This window comes from Tubulanus polymorphus, chromosome 2 (genome assembly GCF_964204645.1).
Source record: "Tubulanus polymorphus chromosome 2, tnTubPoly1.2, whole genome shotgun sequence".
NCBI classification, from domain to species: Eukaryota; Metazoa; Nemertea; class Palaeonemertea; order Tubulaniformes; family Tubulanidae; genus Tubulanus; species Tubulanus polymorphus.
In genome coordinates, this window is record NC_134026.1 from 12,873,506 (window position 1) to 12,892,867 (window position 19,362).

The following is a 19,362-nucleotide window of genomic DNA, read 5'->3' on the forward strand; positions in this document are numbered from 1 at the left end:
TATTTACATGTTCAAACGTTTCGATCGATTTCGACTCATCTCTTCGAGTCCTTTTCAAGAAATGACATGAAATGATACAAACTATGTATAGTATATTGATACTAATTACAGAGAATATCATGCAGGCGTGAAGTGGCCTAGTTTACAAAGTACAAATGGATTATAAACATATCAAAATACGTTCAGTAAAAATGAGACACCATGTGTGGAGAGTTGTTTGTTAATACTTGGTTTTTTGGATTTTATATATAATGCCTCTTTGATGGTGATTTCGAAGTCATTTTTTCCAGAATCAACGATTGAAAAGTTGTTTTTTAAAGAAAAATTTGATACACAATTTTTACATGATGTTATTGTTTAACTATCTGGATACTCTTCCGAAATTATATCATTCATATCTGTAAGAACAGAAAAAAATAAGCGAGGTTGGGCAAAGTTATCTTTCATTTACCCACAGTAAGGATTATCATATCTATTCTAACTCGAAAAGTAATTGGTCTTACAAAATTGCTTGAAAGCCTACTAAAAAGAATAATTTTAAGGATGAAACAATGCTGAGATGCTGCTTTGCAGGAAACTGTTTATATTTTCGTAATTTTAGGGTTTCTGACCATTCATCGGTAAACCCTATTGTATTCCTTGTGATTATTATTGATGGGTTTCGTCATGTCTGTCTGTGGACGTTTCATTATGAAGCGATTTAAGCTGGTATTTTTTGGACCGATAATTCTATGAATTGACACATCCTACACATTACAGTCCTTGCAAACTTTGTTACCTTTGTGGCCCATTCAATGCCCATAATTTCAATGAAGACCATATAATCATCTGCTATTTGGAGCATTTCCAGATTTCTAGGGCATTGCTTCTTCATTGTAGCATATTTTGCTTCAATCATCCTTTTCAGATCAAATTTAAGTTTAGTGCATTAGAGGGGCTTTTTAGTTCCTCTATATCATTGATATAGGGGAGGCAACATTCAAGTACAGTTTGAACTATGTCATCATAGTGAAGTGGCGTAAAGAAGTCCCACATGGATGCATTTTCATTATTCGGAACTAATCGTCTTAAGGCCAAAAGGAGTCTCGCTGCTAGTAGTATCATTCTGCCACTGATGTAGTATTTTCTTTTAGTCACGTTGTCTAATGATCATTCCAACCAAGATTGGCCCAGTGCAATTATCATGGCATCATTTTGAGCAACATCTGAAATCTCATCACATGTCCTAATAGAAAACACCTCCTTTCTCATTAATTCCCTTGGTTGTGAGGTTATATGCCCAGCCATTATTTTGGAAGCTATATTCAACTCGCGTTTTGCCGGGACATATTTTCCTTTTCGTTCCTTACAACGTCTTGTAATGGCGTCTCATATTTTTTATGAAACCCCAATCGAAGCATTCTGTACATGGGCCATACTCTGTTGTGTTAAAAGTTGTTGTTGGCCTTCAAGAAAGAAGTAATTCACCTTAACCAGACTCAATAACACGTTGATTATGTTGGTGATCACCTAATAACCGTAGTTTTGTAAAATCTGGATAAGTTCCTGTTTTTGATCTTAAAATAGGGATTGTCCCCGTTATATATTAATTTGGTTGGTAAATTTTGTTTGATTTTTCGATTGAGTGTCCCTTACAGACCCACCACACCTGCCGGGAGCGAAACAGGGGGTTTGATTTTGAAATCGGAGTACAGATATAGATGTGTGATCGGCGGTCGAGTTAACAGAATATTTTTTTAAATCGGAGTATATAATTGGAAATTCGGTTCCGGTTCATCCAAACAATCTTCCATTCAGTCTGAACCGGCAAGCGACTAATTGGGATGAATTTTTCTGGCTGCCTAATTTAATACATTGAGATTCTGGAAAATAGCTATATTACAAGGTTTAAGATCATTTTGTCCATTTTTATATTTTTTTGGTCTTTTTCTACGTGTAAATAGTCCGGTAGTTTATTGTCATTTTTTCTTGGGTAGATGTTGATGTAGAAGTCCTCTAAGTTGACTAGATAGGAAGAAAGCACATTTCGAAACGCAAATCTTCCAGATGGGAGTATAGCCTTGGGGTATCCGAAGTGTAGTTGTATGACATCGACGGTGCAGCTCCGATGAGGATGGGTTTCTCCGTCAAGGGGTGCGCAGTTGGTACTTCACATCTGGTGCTGAATTTGCCTAAAAGTAAAAGTTTTACAATGGGAGCAGTTATGTGTTTCTAATATACAGTGCATAGTTAGGTCCGGGAATGTATCGCAATCAAACGGACAGAGCTATGCGCATTGATAGACCGTCAGTAAGAATGCAGCGCAGACACGTGAATATTGAATACATGTTTGTACACTTACATATATACAGTCTTGATCTGGTTTTATTTATATTGTCACGATTAGGTTTTTTGGTCGTTTTTAATGAGACTGATGTCAAGAGGCAACTTTCCAGTCACCATTGCGCGTAGATAGACTGAGCTTGCTATCTATCCTAAGGCCAAAAACGGAGGCAGTGTTCCAGCTATCGCAGCAATGAGACTGAGTTTACAGTCAAAACATCTTAAACAGTAAACTAATGCGTATGTGATGATATAGAGCAAAAGTGGTCAGACAGTTCTATGCGTATTGATAGACCGTCATTCCTGTTCGATCTAAATCACAACATACCTCAAGTGTCAAAGTCGGGATATGTAGGTGTAAGTAGTAAAAAAAAGTGGCGTTGGGTTTAATTAATAGACTACGCTAATGGTGTCGATTGTGATTCTGTTTACTACGTTCCGTCCGCTTGCGTCCAGGTGTATAAGTATATTGTTAAGACTCCAAATATGAAGGTTTTGTTGAAGCATGATTTCTTGGTGTAGGCGTTCTTTTAGTGAGTTTTTGAAATAAATTATAGTGTTGATGCGGCCAGAGCCTTGTTCTAGATTGTAATGATTTTTGTACAAAATGGATTGTGCGAGAAACAAAAGGTAGTTCGCGAGTGTGCGTTTGAAGAAATCTCTTTCTATTGTTTTAGTAATTCTTGTGTAGACAATGTCTTGAGTGATATTTATAGGTGTGCTTAGTATGCGTTGAAAGATTGGTTGTATAGATGAATATAATTGCTGTGCGTCTGTGCATGAGTATACTACATTGTCATTCGTTGCCACGCGTCCACAAATTTTCCAATTTGGATCAGTTTTCATTTTCCAAAGTACTAGTTTTGAAGCTGTTGCAAGAGTATTATGAAGTAATTTCCAATGAATATCACTAAATCGTCTATCAATATGTTTATTATAAACTTCATTCCAAATTTCCGGCCAGTTCAGATCAGTATTTAACATTTCAGTAATTTTGGTTTGCCCTCGGTGGGATTTGATGGAGATTTTTTAATAATAGAATTCCATAAATTTGAGATGATAAAAGTTTTCCTATAGTACACTATATTACCAAATTGCACGTAGAAGTTTTGGTTATTCATCAGGATCTAAATTTTGGTCAGATAGAATTAGTTTCCAATGATGCGGTATCGCATTGTATATACGTTTGTGTTTAAATTCATTTGTTAATGGAGTTTCGTTAAATGCTTTGTAGTTGCCACGATTATCGAATAGATGTTGTAGACTGATTATACCGTGATGTATGTATTCTGTGAAATTGGTTGTTTTGTTGAGCTTAATTTTTGGGTTGCCAAAAAAATGGTTTTTGCAGAATTTCGGTAATGGTCTCAGTTGTAACTAGATGTTGTTGAAAAACTGTCCATGATTTTAATAAATGTCTGTAGTAATCATTTATAATGACTTTTTTGGGAATTTCATTGTGAATGATGTTTGAAATATTCATCAGTAGTACAGTGCAAGACACTTCATCAAGCTAGGATACTGAATGCCGTACTGTGTATTTATGTACGAAAAAAAAATTATGACATTTTTTCGGACAAAATGAACTCTGTGGGGTCCGAACCCCCCCCCCCCCCCTACGGGCCTGTCTCTTGCAATGGGTTTTTATTTAGGGTTTCTGCTGCTTCGCAGAAGCTGTCTTGTAATTCTCGTGATTATTGCCTTTTTCCACTTTCCAGACAAATGTTTTTCATAAAATCTATCTCCTCTCAGATTCGACTACTAACAGCTTATAAACGTAATTTTCAATTCTGAGAGAAATATAACTCAGCATCTGACCATTTCGAATTTGTGTATAGTAGAACATACTAAATTAAACCTGTATAATTACCGGGTCTAAACGGCGCAAGAATAACGCAAAGCATTGTCATCCATTGATAAAAGACCATCCCAAAAAGCCTACAAATTACCGAACAACCGCGACCGTCAAACTCAACCGTGAATCACGGATTCAGACTAACAATTAGTCCGGATCCTTCATTTTCCGCGAACAATATACAACCATTATAGTGGATGGTTGAAATCATTTTCAGCTTAAATTTATCGCAAAACTATGGCGAGTTTAAGGACTTCAATGAACTATGATCCCTAAAATGAGTCAATTGATTAATTTTATTCGTAAATCAATTTACATTGGCTACATTTCCTGAAGATTTTTGGCTCAAATCAGCGTAATATGGACAGAAATGGTAGGGATTTTCATATGGAATTTTACTTCCGTGTTCACTTGACGACTCGGATCGATGACAACGACAGCAGAGTTTATGTAATTTAAGGTGAGAATCCATTAACCAGGGAATGTTAGACATGATTTCCCTAACTTCTAACTGCAGTTAACGTCACCTTTCCACTGGGTGGTGCTATGATATGTGTACATATGGTAGCAAATGAGTACTCGGCGAAGCAATGATTGTTGGCTACCGGTACCTACTTAATGCCTAGCTTTTTTGGGGGATACGCCTAGAATAGATTTAGGCCCTTACTAAATGTAGTGTGTAGAGCCAGTGGAAAGCCTAAGTAGTTAGTAAGGGGCTGGATTACACTGATGTATACGACTATTTATTTCGATTACTTTCTTTCCAGCTATTAATCGTGGAATGAACTGGTCACTACGGTCTTCAATTCCTTTGCGGATTCTTGCAGCTGGGGGGAATGTATTTTAACCACAGTGTGCAAGTGTTCATTTGAAACCAAGCTTTTTTGTCATTGGGAGTCAAAGTCGCAACTTATGTGCAGCTGTCTCAGGTGTTGTAAGTACTTGACGTTTTGTGTAATTTTTTTTTTCTTATGCCATGTTTAAAATATTTGGATTAGTAATCAGTCGTGCTAACGTACATGCAGAATTGGATTCATTGTTATTATGGGATGATAATTCAAGAGTCATCAAGAGTCCTACGACACGAAACTTTTTAATGTTTATCAGAGACTTGTTTTGGAGTAAACTGAATAACCCTTAATATTCCACATCAGGGGCGGATCTAAAGGCAGACAATGACAGGAGCACAGAATTAAAAAAAGGGCAATTCATAAGAACAGGTTCTATCCATGACAGGCGAGCGGCGAAACGTTCGGGGGGGTCTGGGGTACCAGAAAATTTGTGAATTTCAACCCATTTTAATGCAATTTCCAGGCACCTGAAACTCAAAAATGACATCCTGCAATATTTCTTTAAGAGATGGGAATTTATTAATATGGAAACAATGTCTGTATCTCCTGAAGTCGATGTTTTCGTTTAGGCATGATGCCTTCAAATCTGGGGCCGTCAAATCTTATTGAAAATCTTAAAAACCACGTTCACGACGTTAGAACAACTGCGAAATTCGCGGAAGTTATCGTACCGGATGTAGTTTATTTCCGGGTTCACACTAAAACGCGGATGTAAATAACGGACTGCGGACTTAAGTTTTGTGGGTGGAAATCGCGGTAAAAAAAAAATTTTCGCACTTTTTTCAAAAAGGGCACTCAGAATTTGCGACCGGAGCACGTGCTCCACATGCTCCCATCTAGATCCGCCCCTGCACATGGCTTAAAGAGCATATGCCATCAAAATTGAATATTGTGTAAAATTCATTTTCAATTGTGATGTACCGTAAAAACCGGTGTATAAGTCGAGTTTTTAATCCTTGATTTTACCACTAAATTATTGACCTCGACTTATACGCCGAGTACAGTTTTCTACTAAGTATTTTCAGGTCACAAGAAATATTGATTCTACCAGACAAAAAAGACAGTGTTCATCTTCTCACTGCTATAACAGTTTGAATAATTATTCATGATAAATAAAGTTATTTAATGAAAAAAACTTCTTTCATTTTGACACAGCTTCATTTAAAACGATGTATTCATATATGCGCGCTCATAGCAGCGCTTAATACATTAGGCTATATATAGCGTGTGACTCACACTACTGTCTCACTGTATGGTAGTGGATTATACCCAAGTGTGTGTGTGTGTGTGTGTCTATTGATTAACACACGGCAGCAATCAGGCTGACGCACGGCGGCGTGTGAGAAGGCGAACTATTCAATATAATGATACAAGTAGTTATTCTTCTAAGAGAAGGGACTCCATTTATAAGCCGGATATATGTTAAAAATCATAAAATGTAGGTCTAAAAATCGACCTCGACTTATACGCCGCGTAGACTTATACGCCGGTTTTTATGGTATTCACAAATATCAAATCCGGGAGTGGTTTGAATTTCAGGCTTCGCTTACTGGCCCGCACACGTGCCTGTGTTGATTGTCATAGTTAACATCATAAATAGTGCCACCCGTGGGTTGAATATGAACTATACGCACGGAGTGAAGGATAAATAGATGACTATTCCGCTAACTATTACAGCTGATTCGTTCTCCTTTTTTCAATAAGTCACATCTCAGGTCGTTATATGTATACTTAAGTTTCTTCTGATTAAGAAATCGCGGAAAGTACAATTATGATGGCATTTGCCCTTTAACGGTCGGTGTCAATGCTCTGCAAGACAGTAGTGATAGATTTTTCACGACAAACACACAATAAAATTGGTCTCCTAAGATATCGTTTATACTTTCTTTCACTCCTCTATTATATTACATAACTGAGTAATTCTTACATTTGATTGCTTAATTACAGGTTGAAAGAGATCAAAGGGCATGAATCGACTGTGACTGGCTTATTGGTGCGAGTAGATAAAGCGTTGAGGTTTCAAAAGGTGTAGCCAAAATGCTTGTATCATCAGGGGTAGACAAATTATCCGAAGATAAATGAAAACTTCACCTTGTTGATCGTCAGTTGATTTTGCTGTAAATTATTTCGCCTGGATAAATCAACAAACACATAATACATTTCAAAATCTGTGTTCAGTAGAATTTCTTTCAATAAAATGAAAATTTATGTGACATTCATTTTTATGTATTCAAGATTGAATTTGAATTGATCTTAAAACCAGAGCAGAAAGCATTCAGCGGTTTAGAAAATCCTATTAGTAGACTCATAATCAAATTCTGCGAAGTCAGTTAAGGTCTTTTGCTCGAATCAAGTTGAGGGCTCAGGGGCCGGTTGCATAGTCATGACTTAGATTTAAGACCAGTCTAAGACCAACTTAGTTCTATAGCCAATCTAACAACTTAAGACCAGTCTTAAGATTTAAAGGCCGAGGAGCAGTATAAAAGCCCAATCAATGTCAAAGATGGCAGTACCCATGAAGCAATAGTGCAGTGGAGAGCTCCAACGGTTGGAACTGGAAATCTCTGTCAGTTATCCGATTTGGACCCTCCTTTTTGTCAGACATATGTATTAATGTGTAATATATTCATTTCTGCAGTCAAAAATGTGTTTTAGGCCCTCCTCTATGAGAAATTAAGCTTTTTAGTTGGTATTTCCTTCAAAACTTGAATCTTTGAATGACAGAGGGAGGAGTTATACAGTGAATTAGTGTAGCTCACAGAGCACATGAACAGTAATTTGATACCTATAGTCATCAATATACATAAACAAAACATAGCCTCATTCATAGTACCAAAATTTGGCAACATCAAAACTTTTTCTATGGTCAATGGATCAGTCTGAAATTTCGTACACTTGTTTAGCTATCTACTATCAATGTTGTGTCCAAATTTCATGGAAATCGGATAAAAATTAATGATTTTCAAAAAATTTGAAATGTCTCTAAAATCTTTAATCTTGGCCCTATCTCTTCAAAAAAAGATCGCTAGCATCAGATTTTCATTCCCACTATGACTAGATTACTTAAAATTAGTTTAGAACTTGATATGAAAACTTTGAATTTGTCAAATTTAACTGTGTGTGACCTGCTTTTTTGTTGTGAGCCAACCTCGCTCACTCTAAACATTATAAACAAGATACTGTAGTTAGTGGGACGGCCGGTCTCAAGTGTTTGCCACCCGGTTAACTAGCATCCATACTCCTCGGCCTTTAAGACAACTTTTCGACTTAAGTCACGACTGTGCAACTGGCCCCAGGAGCCTAAAATTCAATTCCTCAATGTCCCTGTAATGCCGAGTACGATGGAGTTTATACACTGAAAAATATTTACACTGAAAAAACTGAACCCGCTATCAATTGTTCGAAGATTTCAACCACCAATCAGAATCTTTGATATATTTGTTATAAATCAAACATGGCTTCCACATCAAACTGATATTAATTTGGTTGCTAGATTCTGGTCCTGAGAAAAGATGCCTGGAAATTGCCCCAAATTTCAAAAAATTTTCTTTGGGCAGGACCCCCAAACCCCCCGTAATGGCTTTGCACCATCGGTGAAAAGCATCACTTCGCGCCTTCTGCGCTTGCGAGGACAGAATCAGGTCAAATTGAAATCCAATTTTTTAGCTCACTTGGGACTCCCAGTGGGCTTTTGTGTCCACTTTAATTTTCGTCCGTCCGTCCGTCCGTAGACGGAAACCAGTTATTATGGGAAGTTTTGAAGAGTCTTCAAGTTAAGTCTTGATTTTTGGTTTATGTATGTATCTACCCTAGACACATCTTCAGCCGAAACACTGGCCCTGTCAGAATCAAGATGGCCGACTGGCAGCCATTGTTGTTCATCAAAATCAGCACTTAATGACGCAATTGGCGGCCGTCTTGGTATCATCAGGTGGGAAAAAGTTTTTCCACATTATATTGATACCTAAGCATATTTTGTTACCACAATCAATTGCAAAGTTGTATAGCTGTAAAGTATAGCTGTAAAGCAGCAATAACGGGTTTTCTGACATTTTACATACATGTGACCTGAAGGGATTCATTGTTTGAGATTCCATCAGTTATTAAGTTATAATAATATTGATGATTGTGCTTTATTGGCAATCTACTACTTTACATGTATTCAAGTGCTATATAAATGCTATATATGTATGTGTATATATATATATATATATATATATATATATATATTTTGAAATTTGGGTTTGTACATTTTAGATTAATAATACCGATGCAGAAGGTAGATTGATTTTGGCAGATGCTCTGTGTTATGCAGATTCATTTCAACCCACTGGCATTCTTGATATAGCTACACTAACGGGTAATATACTTAATTCAGTTCCTCAATTCCAACAGGAAATTCATGCCATCTTTTGCTCCCGTGGTGAGTGATATTCTTAAATGATATGTTTTTTCGAAGCCTCCAATATATCTGAAGCTATGGCTGTCATTTTGAATTTCTTGTTTGAGCTCCACATATATCAAGTAATGTGCGATTGCTTTCAAACTCAGTGTATGTGATGGGGTCCGTGGATAGAACCTCTAGAAAATCAGCTTTCTCGCCTTTCCAATATGGTAGCCACAGTGGACCTCTTAAATTTGTTGTAAGCGTGCTCACTTTAGACATTACTTTAGATTGTGAATTTTGTAGGGTCGAGATTATTTTTACCTTCATGACGTAGTCCCTCATTTTGAGATATGAGGCTATGAGCGTCTATTACACCCCTTAAAACTACATCAACTTACCTCAAACTGACTGTTCTGTAATCCGATGGAAGTTAACTATTGTTTGGGCATAACTTTATAATCCTAAATAGCTTTTGCCGATAGTAGTAACTCAAAAACATTTGACTACGAATAATCAGATGATTGCCTGGAAATCACCTCGATTACTCGTAGCTTAGCCTGTAGCACGAACGAATAAACTAGCGAAACTGGCGTCATCAAAGTTCATGTAAATATTAATTTTCTACTGGACCTGATCCCAAAAGCGCGAAACCAAACTAAAATTCACAATGTCATGACGCCTGCGCATTCATTCAAAGATTTCTCAACTAAGTTGATTTACCCGACACATTATACGCATTTGTTTGAGTTGTACTATCAATCTACTATTTACCAGAAATAGTAGATTGATAGCCTATATGCACATAGATGACGTTAGTAGTATCATCGAATGGTTGCTATTGGCAATCGTTGAAAGATATTGAAAAGGTGGTATGAGATGAAAAGGTGATAAAATATGAAAATATAATAAAATACCATCAATTGACTTTTTATCACCTTTCGACAGTTTTTCATGTTTTCATCACCCTTTTATATGTTTTCACAATCTTTTTGTATGTTTTCATCATCTATTTAAACCTTTTTATTATCGAATGACATATAACCATGTTTTGGTGGCTTTCGCCTTCCATACCCACCCCACTACCACATCATATCTCCAAGTGACCCTTAACCACAGTGACGATATGCCGGGTGACAGTCATCATAGCCAAATGACGGTTGTGGATTCTCTCTAAGTCTGCTTCCTCCAGGTCGGGGTGCTCTATGGTAAAAAGATCCCGCTTTCTCGCAGTGCGTGTTTATTCGGTCTATGGGGACCACCGTCTCTCGTTTCCTCTCATAACAGGAGCTTTGGGCATCCAAAGGTGAAACAGAGGAAGGTTTGGGTATTTTCTGGCCAGAACATTGTACAGTGAGTAAATTCTCTGTTGTCTGGCCATAGATACGAATGTTATTAATACCGTGTTTAACCACGACTGCACAACAGGTGACTCCTGTTGTTTTAACCCCTTCCTCTAACTGCTCCAGATGCTCCACAGGGTGAGCAATGATGAACAGTTCGTTTGTGGATTGGGAATCTTTGAAAATGGAGTCACTGAGGAGTAAAATCTGCAGCTAACCCGACCTCCGCCGCACTGCCAAATACTGATAATTTCGGTTCAAGAACGCTGCCCATTCCACCGTACTGCTCAACAAACCTGGATGAGGTCCTTTTCAGAACCTAAAACCGGCTTGTTGAGAGGTGGATTGGCGATCTCCTTGACGAAGCGACCGCAGTCTTGATTGCCTGAATAAACACACCCACCACAACCATTTTAGGGTCGTACATATGCGGAGCTGGCTCGTTGTCAGTCACTCCGATCAGGAGTTAACTCCTCCTTGGACCACGAGCTGACTCAGACTGTTCAGGGCTCCTCGGATGGACTGGTGTTTGGTGGGTTCAAAGGCCTCTCCGTTTTTTCATCCACGACTTGTTTGGGGAAACCTCTACTATGGGGCATGACAGAGCTTCAGGTTATTTAAACGCACTGTCCCAACCTTGGTCCCTAAACCCTCCTCCAACTGAACCCGGTAAGTGACCTCAGTGAGTTTCTCAACAATTATGTAAGGACCCATCCAGCGCTTATTGGACTATATCTCTGGCTATACCTCCATACTCGGTCACCCACATTGTACCCCCATGCTGAGCAAATCTATCGTAATTTGCTGCCTGACGTCGTTGGGCTTTCCAAGGCGGTCACGGACTCTCTGATGAGCTTCAGTCGGGTTTCTACACATGTCCTGGCTAAACTTGGTCAGGTGGATAAGTTCCTCAGGAGGGCTAAGACGTCCAGTGGTAGGGTTATCTCACTGGCCTGGCCTCAACCCACTTGGTGAAAGCGTCCTGCACCACAATTATATAAACGTTTCCACGTTTTGTTCGTTGCAGCGGGCCAACAATGTCGATATGCAGCCTTTGCCCTCTCCTACTGATTGGTGTTGGTACCAGTGGCGCTTTAGGTCATTTAGAAGGGTTTTGCATTGCTGACATTTACGGCATTGCTTGACAAAGCTATTGACTGCCTTCGCCAGTCCAAAACACCAAAACTGTTGGCAGACTTTACGTTCTGTCTTAGTCGTCCCTGAGTGCCTACCGGAAATACTATTATCGAGGTGAGATAGGGACCTTAGGTAATAGCACATTTGGCAGAACTACCTGGTTTTTTACTAATATGGCGCTTGACCCTCTTGGAATCTGCGAGAGTGAATCAGCGTGTTGGTCGGGTATTATATATTTCTCTGGTTCAACGCGCATTTCGCCATAAGCCTGCATGTGTACACTCATGCAATGACGAGCATGTTGTGGTCGCATCGTGGGGTAAGTTCGATATTTTTCTTACACAATTTCCTTGCTAGTTTGAGGGTTTTCCTCTAATAACTTCCTTGTGTTTAATACTCTAGAATATTCTATGATAATATGGAAAAGTTAAATATTAAATATTCAGATGGAGTTGTAGGTGAATAGTTCTATAAATTCCATAATTGTTTAATTCTAGTGCTAGAATCTAGGTATAAGATTCAGAAAGTATAAGCGTTTGACGGTTAACCCTTTCAGTGCTATGGACCTGCTCAGCACGCTTCTATGGCGTCACTTTGTGCAGAGCACGCGTATTAGCTATTCTTTTCAAAATGACTGCAGCACAATGCCGATCGTTTTATTTTGAATTGCCAGCACTTTCCAAAAAAAAATCTTTCAAAAATTGTATCAAAATCTTGTAGATTGCTCATGGGTGTAAAAAATGGAAATAATAACCAAAAATTTGAAATTTTTTTTTATTGTCATTATATAACCCTTCTTACCGTACGGTGCTGCCAGCTCTCCATAATCATTTTATTGGTTTTTATTTTCGCTTTTTAGTGACTTTTTTCGGAAAATGGTTGTTTTTAGTATGGTCAGCCATATGTATCAAAATGGCCGCTATGGGACGCCAAATGTCAAAATCGTGAAAATATATATTCACAATTAGTTTTATGCGTTTCATATGTGAAAAATAGATTAATTGCAGTTATTTAAAGAAAAAGTCAAATTTTGACAAAAATGCTCACACAGGGCCAAAATAGGCCTCAGCAGCGAATGGGTGAATAGATATAGATAGCTAAGACCTAACTTTAAGATTATGATTATGAATTGCATTAAACTTAGATTATCGCCAGTGCCGAGAATTTTTGTTCGTCGGCTGCCAGTGCCAATCCTGAATTGACCTGGTTGTAACTAGGGGTATTCAACTGATATCGTAATCATCAGTGCCGAGAGTCTTTTCCTCCGATCATAGGCTGCCAGTTACCAACGCTCATGTGTGAATTGTGATTTAAGTATTGCGTCTAATTGTACATAGTGTAATACACTTGTATTCTTTTTTTAAAATCCGGCTTCCGTTTTTGGTATTGAGGCATCCGGTCACATTACTCTTGACACCGGACCTGTGCTCAATGTCGAAATCGTAGTCTGCCAGCCTTTCATTCCAGCAGGCTTCTTGGCCTGATTGAATATTGGATGACTGAAGCCACTTTAGGGCTGAGTGGTTAGTCCGGACAAGGAACTTACCGCCCATTAAGTTGTGGCGGAAATAATGAATTGATTCGACTAGAGCAAGCATTTCTCACCTCGTGGCGCAACAGTTCTCCTCCCCGCCTCTCAAAACTCGACCCCCATATGCTATTACTCGTTCTGTTTGATTTCCTTGCAACTGCGAAAGAAATGAACCTATAGCCCAGTTACTAGCATCACAATCAACTATGAATTTCCCCGATCCCTCTGAAAAGTCAGGAAAGCTTGTCAATGAATTTTTAATTTGTTCGAATGCTCTTTGCTGACTGATACCCCATTCGAAAGGCTGACCCATCTTTGACAGGGTTTACACATTTCTGCATATCCCATGATAGATCTTGGATGAAGTGACGAGGCCAGTGAAACTTCGTGCTACTGATACATTGCTAGGGGCTGGCCAACCTTGGACATTGTCAACTTTTGCCTGGTCAGTTTCAATTCTGCTCCCGCTCACGGCGTGGTTCAGGAATCTTAACCGCTTTTGGAGGAGGTGACATTTTCTTGGCTTCAATTTCATAGTAGCTGCTTTGAAACGACTGAATACCTCTGACAGCTTAGAAATGTGGGGTACCACATCAGCAGAGTCGACTATGACGTCATGGAGATAGATCAAGGCTGTTTTCCATGACACCTTGTCGAGAGCCAATGACATAAGCCGTGTGAAACAGGCTGGAGCATTTGTGAGACCAAATGGCATAACATTCCATTCCCACAAACGGTTCTCAGAACAAAAAGCTGTTTAAGGTTTGTCACATTCTTGGATCACCACTTGCCAGTAGCCACCGGTCAGATTCGATAGGCAAGAAAATACCCACAAACTCCCCTCGACGAACCCTAATGGTTTCATCTAAAAAAATTGGCCATTTGCGGATTGCTACCTTCCTATCCCGCGGACATACCGGATATTTGCCAGCCAGGCACGGAGTACGGTTCCCACGACCAACCATACCAACAAAAACACTATATCTCTGCTTGAAATATGCAGTGGCCACGACCTTATGTCCTCCAGGGATATAACAAGTCGTGCATCCTTGGTCTCCAATGGTACATGGGTAAGGTCATACTCAAGAACTCTACCAGGGTAATAAATAATGCAACCATTCTGTTCAAAGAAGTCACTACCTAACAGGCACTCCTGAGCTCAGTCATCGGCTATTACTAGGGGACCATGAATCTACAGGTTCCCAACTGAAGTTCTACCTTGGCCACCCCATGAACCTTCATGTTCGCGCCCGTGGCAGTGGCTTATTCAAAGTCGACTGGCAGCAGATTTCCCTGACCGGTCCTACGACTCTTCTCCCAGAAAGAGGTTTTTAACAAAGTCACAGAGGCACCGGTGTCTAGAGTATAGACGTACGTGTTGAACCATTAGGAACACCAGAGCAGTAAAGCCCAGTGTCTCTAAAATCGACATGACGGACCAATTTCTCAGCCACGGGGCAGCTCGGACCTATTGAAACATCTGGCTGGCCAGTTGTTATTGTGGTTGTGACCGTATCTTCGTGTGACTTTATCAACTGAAAGTTATCTGGGCACTGAGGTAAAACATTTGAAAGTGTCTCCTGCCTCAGAGGAGAACCATCCGAAATTCCATCACCTGGTTGACCGACCGACAGTGAGGTATCTGGGTAAGGAGTTAAAACTTTTGAAGTTGCCTGCTTTTCCAGATATGTATGACCTGTCGTATCGGTTTCACCAAAGATTTCGTTCCCTACAATTTCCCTTACGCAAGGGTCTAGTGAACTATTTACAATTTGGGCTCTTATCATGTACGGAATCGCTTACAGATGAAGGAACATGTTTCCGGATTCTACGGTGTGGAGGCGATTCCCTTGCCCCCTAGTGGACCACCTGTAATCCTTTCCCTGTTACCCGGGGCAGTTTTTGGCATAATGACCTCTACCGGAACATGTATAAACATGTAACCTGTGGACATGTATCCGCTGTATGGTCCGGTTCTCGACACCACCAGCATGGATTTGGAGTTGGACTGAGTCTGTGTGTTTACCCTGTCCTCCAAAACAGTCCATCCGGACATTCAAACCCTGGACGAGGCCCATGAGTTCCTAAAGTAGCTCATCCGTCTGACTGGCCTTCACATCATTTACATGTCGACAATTGGGTCTGGACTCTTGTCTCTCAGTCAGGCGCCACGCAGTCTCATGACCCCGAGCTAATGACACAGCCTACGATAGGGACTGTGGCTAAGCCACGTACAACTGCTCCCTAACACTCGAGGGTACCGCCACACCTGCCAAGAATTGGTCATGTGCCAACTGATCCTGCAAACTGTGATCAACCCCTGGGTATGCGCTCTGCGCGAGTTCTGTCAATGCATCCGCATAGTGCCTGATGTTTTCTTGGGGTTTCTGCTCTCGAGATTTCAACATCATTTTGAAATCGGAAGCTGACCGTGTCAATGACATACGGTTCTTTATCCCCTCAACGAAAGTATTGTAATCCAGGGATGGGGCGAGACGAGGTTTTTAACCGCCTGGTATGACTCGTGGTCCAGGTACGTTAGTAAATGTTGTTTCTTAAGCTCACTACTACATACACCGGACAATGTGCAGTAGCTCTCAAAATGCTCTAACCAGACGGGAAAATTATGCCCCATACTGTACATTTTGGGGCACAGAATTTTTCCACGGGCATCCTCCCTGGTCCCTGATGGGGATTCAGATTCCCTTTTTATGCTACGGGAGACAAATGTGGTAATTGAGCTTAAAAAATCATCCAAACCTGCAGTTGGATTGACCCCTTCCTGGGCCGCACTTGGTTGGCCTGCATCCTGGTCAGAATGAGTCATTCCTAATGTGTATGTAATATACTGAACAAAAACTGATTTAAAAATAAAATTTCAAAAGTTATTTTATGAACCTCTCAACCTTTATGAATAAACTGTAGCTAGTGTCTGAAATTATTCCCGCTATTTAAAGCAAGCGTATAACAACGGTTTAACTACTGAAGAGTATCCGCGATACGCAGGCGTAAGGAAGTAGGTCAGACAGACTACTCACACACACGCTTCTTGAAAAACTAAGGGTAGTGATTCAACTCGACAATAATTCGGCCGTAAGGCTCCAATCCCATTGACGCTGCCACCAGTGTAACGATCCTGTCTTCTAAATCTCTAATACCTCATTTAAGGATGATCTACGCTCCGACGATAGGCTATAAAGGGGAAATTTATCCCGAACAAAAGAACAACAAACTTACTCGGGCAATGGATTCACTGGCATTGGTTGACGTCTATGACGTCATGCCAATGCTAGTAAAATGGAACGAAAATGGCGCCGACTTTTCTCATTTTCATAGTAACTTCAAATTGTCCCTCCGTTCACGTAAAACATTAGAAACGGCTGAAAATGACTAAAAAAAATGTTTCAATTATTCCCCACAACATAGCGTCGCCAGATTTCTGATTTAATGGTCCAAAAAATCATTCGATCGCATTTTTCTCGTTCATTATCTGGTAGATGAGAGCCGGTTAAACAATTGCGTAGCGATATATCCGCATTGACATTGGCAGTAAAGAATGGGGAACAGCCTCTTCTGAATAGAAAAACATAAAATTATGTACCTCCGGTTTATAAATATCACAGTGTTTGGATATCACTGTTATTCCAACTATCAGTATCCATGGGATTATTTGGGATTAATTCTCAGCGTCAGAATACGTATTTCTAGAGCAGTGGAACGGCAGCCTACTCGTGACTGAAACCCGTATGTGATCGAGCGGGAACGCCTTTACTAAAGTTAAAACCATTTCATGATGACACGAAACATCAATCGGTAAATGGTAGGCTACCACCATGATACGATATTACCAATAAAGATAGATCATTTTATTCAATTTTACCAGAGTTGTTTATTGGAGGAAAATATCATTGTTAAGTACGCCGAGAACAACCATGTTGTATCATCAATCAGTTGACTGACATTGTCAAATTTGATTCGGCTATATTCTAATATAAGTTTTCACTTTAGGACGCCCTACCCACCTGCTGCGCACTCATAAGGCGGTCGCACCCTCTTACGCACTCGGCAGAGATTCGCTTTGTAATGCGCGCCGGGCGGGAAAAAATACCTTTTATTATCTTTTCCATGCGTTAAACAACAGTGATTGAATTTATGCGTTGTTTGTCGTAAATTGCAATATTGCGATGGTTATTTCCCGCTGCTGTAGTTTTTTGGAATTGAATCGAGCGGCCTCGGTAGCTCAGTGAGATAAGGCGTGATGCTGTTGAATCCACTATCAATGCTGAGTGACAAGTGGGTTCGAGTCCTGCTAGCTGCGAACAGTGTGCGGGCAACACTTCAAAGGCCGTACCGTCGTGAGGTTAAATGAACAATCCAATAGGAATAGTCTTGGGAAACAAAGATCCAAACGACGTACGTAAAGCCAAACAAACAAAAAGACAAACAAACAATCATCAGCCGGCCTCAGTGACACCAACGCCGGCATCGCTCTCTGTGACGTTTTGCATGCGTACATGCATCAGAGCTTGGAGCTCTAAGATCAGAGGGTCTTGCAATTACATTCAGAAAAATCGTTCTGTTTTTTTTTTCATTATTCAGTGGGGCCTAACAGTTCATGCGTAAAAATGGGTTTTTGTATCCAAATCTTGATTGATATAAATATCTTCGCTGGGACATGATGGAAAACATCAGAATAAACTAGTTTCGTCTTTTTAACAGAATCGCATTTATGAGGTTTAACAGTACATATAGCCTAGGCTAAATCGTTCGGCAGAAAATAAATTCATTTTCAGGAATAAAATCGTACTAGACAAATAGACCTTCAAGTCTGTGGTCCTCCCAATCAACATCGGCATAGAAGATTTTCCGGCAGATGTAAAACATTATAACCACTTAATACCACAGTATAATATACCAATGCTTCAAGGCCCATGGCCCTCTTATTATGCATTACGCCACTTTCTGATTTTATTTGCCCTATTCTTGAAAAAGTTATATTCATTTAAGCTTAAAGTATATGGACATATTTAACACATTGTGCTGATATTGGTTGCATATTAAAACCACTTCTTGTCAGTCAGATTGCTGATTCGATGCAATTAAGATTCATTGCTACAAAGTATAAGACATTTCTTATCGGTAAATAGTACGACAAGATAGATAACTATCGTTTGTGCTGCTTGGTATCATAAAACCAGGTTAAACCATCAGTGACCAGGGTTTCTTTCTTGTTTCCTCAAGGATCAGTTGTTGCTGGAATCGGATGTGCTGCTGCCGGAGTATTTTCAAATTCTTCCTCAATGTGGGAGCACATGGAACAGGTAAGTGTAGCGTTACCTCCCGGTATAAATGTAGCTTTTATGGAATTAGCTTCCGATTTACATATTGGAATGGGGTTTGTGTCATTGGAAAATGACGGGGAATGGATGGGGTATGAGTGGCCGGGCTGGTCAGATTTAAGCTGGGCAGAAATGTGAAACAAGGTATTTTAGGCCAGTCGTAGGCTGAGCCTATTACTTATGGTGCAAATTTAAATGACATATGGTTTCCAGAGCTAAGGCCATTTGACTGTGCAACTGAGCATATATTCATACAAATCATTCATTAAAGTATTATCCATTCTCCAAATCCTACGAAGCTGAATTTTGAAAAAATGCCACGTTTAAATTTATATGAGCTTTTTGCGAAAATCTGAACGCAAAAATATTGGTTTTAAAAAGCTAATCAGAAAGCAAAGACTTCTCTATGATTGGCTTAGCCGCAGAGATGAATGGCACGGATCAAATAAAACGAACAGGTATCAGATTAAGCTTCTGGACGAGAGCTATGTGCTCAATTTATTAAATTTCACCTAGGAGATACTAAGAAATATTTAAATCACAGCTTGGCCAAGATCAACAGAGATCATATGTACTTGGTAGAATGAATGCATGATGCAG

General features: G+C 39.7%; 1 protein-coding gene across 1 annotated transcript in view; it reads left to right on the top strand.

Moving 5' to 3' along the window:
• Nucleotides 1–18,900, top strand: part of LOC141898934 (cytosol aminopeptidase-like) — a 111,153-nt gene extending 92,253 nt beyond the window's left edge. Inside the window, exons 10-11 of the mRNA XM_074785086.1 lie at nucleotides 9,286–9,388; nucleotides 18,665–18,900. Of these exons, the coding sequence (XP_074641187.1) occupies nucleotides 9,286–9,388; nucleotides 18,665–18,900 (339 nt within the window). The remainder of the gene's footprint in view (nucleotides 1–9,285; nucleotides 9,389–18,664) is intronic.
• Nucleotides 18,901–19,362: the final 462 nt, after the last annotated feature.